Source organism: Myotis davidii, unplaced genomic scaffold, assembly GCF_000327345.1.
Source record: "Myotis davidii unplaced genomic scaffold, ASM32734v1 scaffold1404, whole genome shotgun sequence".
NCBI lineage: Eukaryota > Metazoa > Chordata > Mammalia > Chiroptera > Vespertilionidae > Myotis > Myotis davidii.
In genome coordinates this window covers 13,917-23,650 of record NW_006294781.1, presented here as the reverse complement: position 1 = coordinate 23,650, position 9,734 = coordinate 13,917, and the positions used below count along the sequence as shown (strand labels likewise).

The following is a 9,734-nucleotide window of genomic DNA, read 5'->3' as shown; positions in this document are numbered from 1 at the left end:
ACTGTATCAACTCCAGCTCTGAGATCCTGGCGGGCTGAAAGCAGGTTTCTGGGGTTTTGTTTAGCTTCTATATTTGTAAGAATGTTCCTTAAACTGCAAGCTCAGAGGCCTGCAAGGCAGGCGAGGAACGTTGGAGTCCTCCATCACTGAAGAAAGCAAGCCTCATGTTAGTTTCAAGCTACCTGGCTGCCGGCCGCCATCCTGGCTGGCAGTTAATTTGCATATCGCCCTGATTAGCCAATGGGAAGGGTAGCGGTCATACACTAATTACCATGTTTCTCGTTTATTAGATAGTATAGTGCTCAGGCTATTATAAGGATGCTCAACAGCATAAAAAAGGACACAGAAACCATAAAAAAGGACAAGTCAGAAATGAAGAATGGCTTATCTGAAATAAAGAAAACACTGAAGGAATAAACAGTAGGTTCAATGGAGCAGAGGATAGAATCAGTGATTTAGAAGATAAAATAGGAAAAAACACCCAATTAGAGCAGCAAAAAGAAAAATCAATTTTGAAAAATGAGTATAGTTTAAGGGACCTTTACGACAACATGAAATGTAACAACATCCACATCATAGGGGTCCCAGACAGAGAAGAGAGAGAGCAGGCATCCAGAACTGATTTGAAGAAACAATGACTGAAGACTTTCCTAACGTGGTGAAGGAAAAAGACATACAAATCTCCTCAAATAAGATGAACCCAAAGAGGCCCACACCAAGACCTATCATAATTAAAATGGCAAAAGTTAGCCCAGCCAGCATGGCTCAGTGTTTGAGTGTCAACCTATGAACCAGGAGGTCAGGGTTTTATTCCCAGTTAGGGCACATGCCTGGGTTGCAGGCTTAATCCCAAGAGGCAGCCGATCAATGATTCTCATCATTGATGTTTCTATCTCCCTCTTCCTCTCTGAAATCAATAAAAATATATATATATATTTTAAAATGGCAAAAGTTAAAGACAGAGATAACAAAATGATAATCTGAGAAGTTGCAAGAGAAAGGCAGTCAGTTACCTACAAGAGAGCTCTCATAAGACTATCAACTGATTTCTAAACAGAACATTTCAGGCCAGAAGGGATTGGCATAAAATATTAAAAGTGATGAGAGTGTCAGGATCACAGATTATGCCCCTCTCGCTCCAGTTCCCAGGGAGTAGTGTTAACTGCCTACCACCACAGCAGCAAAGACTGGGCCATAGGAGAGAGCCATGGTCAGGGAGGGGAGGAAGCCACCTCAAGCATAATGCTGTCCAGGTCCATCCACACTGTCGTAAAAGTTGCAGATATGGCCAGTATGAACCAAGAAATCACCAAAGCTAAGGAGAAGCCTCCATTTGATCGATCAAGTTCCCATGGATGAACTATCTATGGAGGACTACTGGAATGAAATTGACAATATCAAGAAATCTAGTGAGAACAGACAAAATCAAGAGGTGGTAGTTATCAAAGAGCCTGACGTGGGTGAATTAGAAGAGTAGCTGAAGGAGGCTGGTTTGTCTAATCTCTTTGGAGAGTCTGCTGGAGATCCCCAAGAAAGCATGGTGTTTTTATCAACATTAACCCAAACCAGGCAGCAGCTATTCAGAAATGGGTAGAGAATATCTCCCAGACTTTAAGGAAAAAGAACAAACAGTACCACATTCCTGTTGTCAGAGACATATTTGCTTAGTAGGCAGAGTCAAAAGAAAAAGCTCCAGGTGGCAGTGAATCACAGTCAGTTAGAATAAATAAAAACAAATACCAAGGAAAAGATGACCAGGCATCTATCCTAGTTGTTGTTGAAAGAAGCTGATGCCACTGGTGCCTGAGGAGGCACCTGCCTCTGAAATAGTTATCAACCTGGAGGTATCACCTGCAGAGTAAGCTGTCAATCAGAAAGACAGTTCCAGGATAGGAACCAGAAAAGCAAAGGCAACAATGCCCCATTACCTAATTTCAGATTGCCAAAAACCAAAATAGGTACCACCAGGATTGGTAACCTAACTGCCCAGGACATGAAGAAAATTTGCTATTTAGCCTTGATTGAACTGACCACCCTCTATGATGTACTGGGTGTTGAAATGAAACAACAAAAATAAAGATCGAGCCCTAACTGGTTTGGCTCAGTGGATAGAGCATCGGCCTGCGGATTCAAGGGTCCCAGGTTCAATTCCAGTCAAGGGCATGTACCTTGGTTGCGGGCACATCCCCATTAGGGGTTGTGCAGGAGGCAGCTGATCGATGTTTCTCTTTCATCAATGTTTCTAACTCTCTATCCCTCTCCCTTCCTCTCTGTAAAAAATCAATAAAATATATTTTTTTTAAAAAAATGAAGATCAAAACAAAAGATTCTTACCTTTTTTGTGTTCCACTGACAGTATTGTTAGAACAAGATCAGAGGAAAGTACCAGGAACTCAAATATCCTTGATATTTCAAAAACTGATTGATTTTTCTAATTGAAGAGGGAGATTTGGAAACTGACAGCCTCTTAAGAATACCTGGAGCTGTCAATAGAATCAAGAATCTTTGCCAAGCCCTAGAAGCAAAGTTTTATGAAGGGACTTTTAACTGGGAAAATGTCAAGCAGCCCAATGCAGCCAGCCTGCTGAAGCTGTTCATCTATGCGCTGCCCCAGCCACTGTTCAGTGTAGAATACCTCAAAGCCTTCCAAGCTGTCTAGATTCTTCTAATCAAGAAGCAACAACTATAGGCTTTGAACCTTCTTGTCATCCTTCTGCAGGATGCAAATCAAGACACACTGAAGGCCCTGCTTGAATTTCTCCAAAGAGTAATAGACCGTCATAAAAGTAGCAATGGTCATGGCCCCCAACCTTTTCATGTGTCAAACATTGAGTTTGAAGTTCAGCAAACAGCGAGAATTTGTAACAGTAGCTGGTACAGCTAATGCCATGCACTTATCAAAAACTTCTGTGGACAATTCCCAAGTTTCTTGTCAACCAAATGAGGGAGCAAAACACCAAAAATCTTAAGAAAGATGAAAAAAATGAGAAATTGATGAAGAAAATGGCTTATGACCAAGAAAAATATGAAAAGCAAGATAGGAATACAAATGATGTAAGAAAACCTTGAAGATATGTATTTATACAGGTTTTAGTACTGTTTTTAATATCACACAGCAAAGAGTTCTGCATGTTTTTGTTGTATGACTTAATACACATTCACTAGGTCCTGGTACTACATATAAGATAAAGTCATCAATAGCGATAAGTGTACTCCTGCAATTAGTAATGCTCGACAGTTGCTCAGGTGTTGGGGATTCAGCATGTAAGCTGTTAATTGGTAGGTAACAAAGGAAGATAAGACCAGCATGTCTCAGAACGCATCCACTCACACATATACAACCAAGGACTTCCTGGAGACTCCAGCTGCCCAGGAAATGTGTAATGTCTAGTGAATAAAAAGTCCCTTGTGTGGACCATGGGTCTTTTTTCTTCAATGTTTCTCATCTATGAAATGGGGGAAAATAACTAACCCACAAAGACAGATAGGTCAATGTGTATGTTGTGCCTCAGATACTTCCTGGACTTCATTAAGTATTTAAAGGTTCTTAATTGGATCATAAGAGGCATTTGGAAAAAGTTAGTTACAATGGAGAAAATTAAAATATTTCAGAAAAGAAATATTTAGACTGTTATAATAATACATTAAGAGCTGGGTTTAAAATAATGAAATATACAAGAAAACACATTTTTGAAGTGAGTTACCAAAACTCTAACTTGAAACCTTAATATGAAATGGAAGGATTTCTATTATTCTATTTATGGTGAAAACACCCCCACCACCATCACCATTAAGGTTAATCAGTTGCATGCTGCCATCCTGTGGCATATTGTGGAAATGCAATTATCAGCCTTTGATATTTCTGCTTTGGCCTACTTAAGGATCCAGTAATTACAGGGGGAAAGGGGAACCTCCTTTATTCATTGATAGCTCTCACTGTTACAAAATAAAATTCTCTTATCATTTAAAAAAAAAAGATGAAAACCAAGTACCTACAACCAAGGCTACTTTACCCTGCAAGGCTATAATTCAAATTTCAAGAAGTAAAGAGCTTCAAAGACAAGAAAAAAACTAAAGGAGTTTATTACCAACAAACTAGTATTATAAGAAATGTTAAGAACTTGACGGAAAAAGAAAAAAGATCAAAGAAGGAAGAAAGAAGGAAGAAGAAAATCAACGACAGAGAAACATAGTTAAAAAATAAAACGGCAATAAATATGTACCTATCAATAATCACTTTAAATGTAAATGCATTAAATTCTCCAATCAAAAGACAAAAGGTAGCTAAATGGGTAAGACACACCTCAGAACAAAATATACACACAGAGTAAAAGTAAAGGGATGGGAAAAGGTATTTCATGCAAAAGGAAAGAAAAAAAAAAGCTGGGATAGCAATCCTTATATCTGACAAAACAGACTTTAAAATAAAGGCCATGCAGGATACAAAGAAGAATACTATATAAGGATAAAGAAAGCAATCTAACAAGAGGACATAACCCTTGTAAACATTTATGGACCCAACATAGGAGCATCTAATACTAAAGCAAGATTCTTGATGGACATAATCTCAATAAATTTAAGAAGACCGAAATTATATCAACCATTTTCTCTGACCATAATGCTATGAAACTTGAAATCAATCACAAGAAGAAAACTGGAAAACACAAAGACATGGAGGCTAAATAACATGTTATTAAACAATCAATGGGTTAACAATGAGATCAAGAAAAAAATCAAAGGATACCTTAAAACAAATGAAAATGACACAACAACCCAAAATCTGTGGAACAAAGGGAAAGTAGTTCTAAGAAGGAAATTCATAGCATTACAAGCTTATTTCAGGAAATAAGAAAAAGCTCAAATGAACAATCTAATTTCACTCTTAAAGGAACTTGAAAAAGAACAACAAAGCCCAGAGTGGATAGAAGGAAGGCAATAATAAAGATCAGAGCAGAAATAAATGAAATAGTTTTAAAAAGCAACACAAAAGATCAATGAAAACAAGAGTTGGTTTTTAGAAAAGATAAACAAGGTTGACAAACATTTAATGAGACTCATCAAGAAAAAAAAGAAATCAAAGATCTAAAATAAATACTCCCTGATGAACAAAAATAGATCCAGAGACAAATGGCGGACACTGGGGCAGTGAGGGCTTGCCCTCCAGGGTGGGAGTGGCTGGTGGCGGGGTGTGGGGGCGTCAATCTGAGAAAAAGGAGACATATGTAAAACTTTAAACAATAAAAAAAGAGCATGTCACCCATTAAAAATAAAATTTATAGGCTAAAAAAAATACTCCCAAAACTTTATATGGAACCAAAAAAGACCCTGAATAGCTACAGCAATCTTGAAAAAGAAGAACAAAGTTGGAGAAATCATAATAATGGATATCAAGTTATACTACAAAGCCATTGTTATCAAAACAGCCTGGTGCTGACACAAGAACAGGCCTATAGATCAATTGAACAGGACAGAGAACCCAGATATCAACCCAAGGCATAACACTCGATAAATATTTGACAAAGGAGGCAAGAACATACAATGGAATAAAGACAGTCTCTTCAATAAATGGTGTTAGGCCTGCCTAGTGTGGCTCAGTGGTTGAGAGTTAACCTATAAACCAGGAGGTCAGAGTTCAATTCCCAATCAGGGCACATGCCTGGCCTGTGGAATCAATACCCCAGTGGCGGGCATGCAGGAGACAGCTGATCAATGATTCCATCTCATTACTGATGTTTCTATTGCTCTCTCCTTCTCCCTTCATCTCTGAAATCAGTAAAAATATTTTTTTTTAATTTTTTTAAAGTAAATGGTATTGGGATAATTGGACAAATACATGCAAAAAAGTGAAACTAAACCACCAACCTACACCATACACAATAATAAATTTAAGATGGATAAAAGTCTTAAATGTAAGTCATGAAACCATAAAAATCTGAGAAGAAAACCTAGGCAGCAAAATCTCAGCCATCTCTAGCAGCAATGTTTGCAAATACATCTACTAGGACAAGGGAAAATAAACAAATGGAACTACATCATAATAAAAAGCTTCTGCACAGCAAAAGAAATCATCAACAAAATGAAAAAGGAGCCCATTGTATGGGAGAACATATTTGCCAATGACATATCTGATAAGGGGTTAATGTCTAAAATATACAAGGGATTCATACAATTTAACAAAAGGAAGACATAAATCCAATTTTAAAGATGGGCAAAGGACCTAAGTAGACACTTCTCCAAAGTAGACATACAGTTGACCAAGAAACATATGAAAAAATGCTCATGTCATCAGAGACATGCAAATTAAAATGACAATGAGATATCACCTCATACCTGTCGGAAGGGCTACCATTAACAAATAAATGACAAGTGCTGGCATGGATGTGAAGAAAAGGTAACCCTAGTACACTGCTGGTGGGAATGTTAATTGGTGTAGCCACTATGGAAAACAGTATAGAGTTTCCTCAAAAAATTAAATATACAACTGCCATTTGACCCAGTGAGCCCACATCTAGGAATATATCCTAAGAAATCTCAAATACCAATTAGAAAGAATAAATGCACCCTTATGTTCATAGCATTGCAATTTACAATAGCTAAGATCTGAAAACAGTCCAAGTGCCCATTAGTAGATGAGTGGATAAAAAAGCTGTGGTACATTTATACCACAATGCAGTTGTTAAAAAGCAGGATCTCTTACCTTTTGAGACAGCATGGAGAGTATTACGCTAAGCAAAATAAGCCAGTCAGAGAAAGACAAGTATCACATGATTTCATTCATATGTGTAATCTAATGAAAAAAATAAATTGATGAGCAAAATAGATCCAGAGACATAGAAGTATAGAACAGACTGATAAATCTCAGAGGGAAGGCAGGGTGGGTAGGTAGGGAAGAGATTAACCAAAGAATTTATATGTATATATGAATAACCCATGGATACAGACAATAGGGTGGTGAAGTCCTGAGGAGGGGAGGGGTAATGGAGGGAGTGGAAAGGGGAAAGCAGACATCTGTAAACACTTTCAACAATAAATATATATTGTTCAAAAAAGGAAAATGAAAAAAAGAAAGAGGACCCAAATAAATAAAATCAGAAATGAAAGAGAGTAACAATTGACACCAAAGAAACAGAAAAGATTGTAAGAAAATATTTCAAATAACTGTATGCCAACAAATTGAACAATCTGGATGAAATGGATAAATTCCTAGAAACATACAATCTTTCATAGCTTAGTCAGGAATAATCAGAGAATCTGAACAGACAGATTACAATTAGTGAAACTGAAGCAGTAATAAAACAAACAAACAAAGAAAACAAAAAACAACCTCCCCCAAAACAGAAGTCCTGAACTGAATGGCTTTACAGGTGACATTTACCAAACATTCAAAGAACTAACACCTACTATCCTCCCCAAACTATTCCAAAAAACTCAAGAAGAGGGAAGACTCCCAAGTTCATTTCACGAGATAGGCATTATCTTAATTCTAAAACCAGATAAATACACAGCAAAGAATGAAAATTATAGGCCAAAATTCCTGGTGAACATAGATGCTAAAATCCTCAACAAAATTTTAGCAAACAGAATCCAGCAATACATTAAAAAGATTATACACCATGATCAAGTGGGATTTATTCTGGGGATACAAGGCTGCTACAATATACACAAAGCAATAAGTGGGATACACCACATAAACAAAATGAAGGATAAAAATCACATAATCATATCAATAGGAGCAGAAGAAGCATTTAATAAAATCCAGCACCCATTTAAGATAAACACTGTTAGCAAAGTGGGAATCCAGGGAACATACCTCAATGTCATAAAGATCATATATGACAAATCCACAGCCAACATCATACTCAATGGGCAAAAAACTGGAAGGCTAGCCATAGCTATCAGACTAAAAGAAGAAATAAAAGGCATCCAAATTAGGAAGGGAGAAATAAAACTGTCATTCTTTGCAGATGGCATGATACTGTAAATAGATAACCCTAAAAAAATCTATCAGAAAAGTACTAGAATTAAAAGAATTAAATTATCCATGATGTGCTCATGGATAAGAAGAATTAACATCATTAAAATGCCCATATTACCCAAAGCAAACAAAAGACTGAACACAATTCCTATCAAGATTCCAATGGCATATTTACCAAAACTATAACAAATATTCCAAAAATTTATATGGAACCACAAAAGACCCTGAATAGCAACAGCAATCTTGAGAAAGAAGAACAAAATTGGAGAACTCACACTACCTGATATCAAACTATACTATAAGGCCATAGTAACAAAACAACATTGTACTGGTATAAAAACAGACATATACATGAATGGAACAGAATAGAGGGCCCAGAAACAAACCCATGCTTTTATAGTGAATTAATATTCAACAAAGGAGGCAAAAACATACAATGGGCTATTTAATAAATGGTGTTGGTTAGTTGGACAGGTATGTGCAAAAAAAGTGAAACTAGACTACCTTCTTACACCGCACATAAGAATAAACTCAAAATGGATTAAAGACTTAAATATTAGACTTGAAACTATAAAAATCATAGAAGAAAACATAGGCAGTAATATCTCAGATATTTCTCAAGGCAGTATTTTTTTAATGATATATCTCCTCAGACAAGGGAAACAAAAGAAAAAATAAACAAATTGGACTGCATCAAACTAAAAAAATTTTGCACAGCAAAGGAAACAATTAACAAAATGAAAAGACAACCCACTGAATGGGAGGACCTATTTGTCAATACATTTGATAAGGGATTAATATTCATGGCTATCATCAATAAATCAACAAACAAAAGTTGGCCAGGATATGGAAAAAAGGGAACCCTGGTGCACTGCTGGTGAGAATGTAGACTGGTGCAGCCACTGTGGAAAGCAGTACGGGGTTACCTCAAAAATTTAAAAATGCCTGGCCAGTGTAGCTCAGGGTTGAACACTGTACCCATGAAGCAGGAGGTCACAATTCAATTCCCAATTGGGGCACATGCCTGGGTTTTGGGCTCGATCCCCAGTAGGGAGCATGTAGGAGGCAGCCAATTTATGATTCTCTCTCATCATTAATGCTTCTATCTCTCTATTCCTCTCCCTTTCTCTTTCTAAAAGAAAAAGTAGCCCTAACCAGCCTGTGGACTGAGGGGTCTCAGGTTCGATTCAGGTCAAGGGCATGTACCTGGGTTGCGGGCACATCCTCGGTGGGGCGCGTGCAGGAGGCAGCTGAATCGATGTTTCTCTCTTATCGATGTTTCTAACTCTGTATCCCTCTCCTTCTCCCTTCCTCTCTGTAAAAAATCAATAAAATACATTTTAAAAAAATAAAAAGAAAAGAAAAAGTAAAATTTTTAAATGGAAATGCCTTATGACCTAGCAATTCCACTTCTAGGAATATATACAAAGCAAGCCAAGAGACGCACCCCTATTTTCATTGCTGTGGTATTTACAATAGCCAAGATTTGGAAGCAGCCTAAGTGTCCATCAGCAGTTAAGTGAATAAAACAGCTATAGTACAATTACACAAGGGAGTACTACGCAGCTGTAAAAAGGAAAAAAAAATTTACCCTATGCAATTGCAACAATGGACCTGGAGAACACTATATTGAATGAAATAAACCAGTCAGAGAAAGACAAGTACCAGATAATTTCACTCATATGTGGAATCTAATGAACAAACGACACTAACAAGCAAAATAGACAAAATCCTTTATAGAGAGCAGGCAGACAGCTCT

General features: G+C 37.1%; 1 protein-coding gene and 1 pseudogene across 1 annotated transcript in view; one reads left to right on the top strand and one right to left on the bottom strand.

Annotated features, from left to right (window-relative positions):
* HLTF (helicase-like transcription factor) overlaps nucleotides 1-1,209 on the bottom strand; it is a 49,810-nt gene extending 48,601 nt beyond the window's left edge. Inside the window, exon 1 of the mRNA XM_015567609.1 lies at nucleotides 1,171-1,209. Coding sequence (XP_015423095.1) covers nucleotides 1,171-1,209 — 39 coding nt within the window. The remainder of the gene's footprint in view (nucleotides 1-1,170) is intronic.
* Nucleotides 1,201-3,102, top strand: LOC102769426 (annotated as a pseudogene).
* The last annotated feature ends 6,632 nt before the right edge of the window (nucleotides 3,103-9,734 follow it).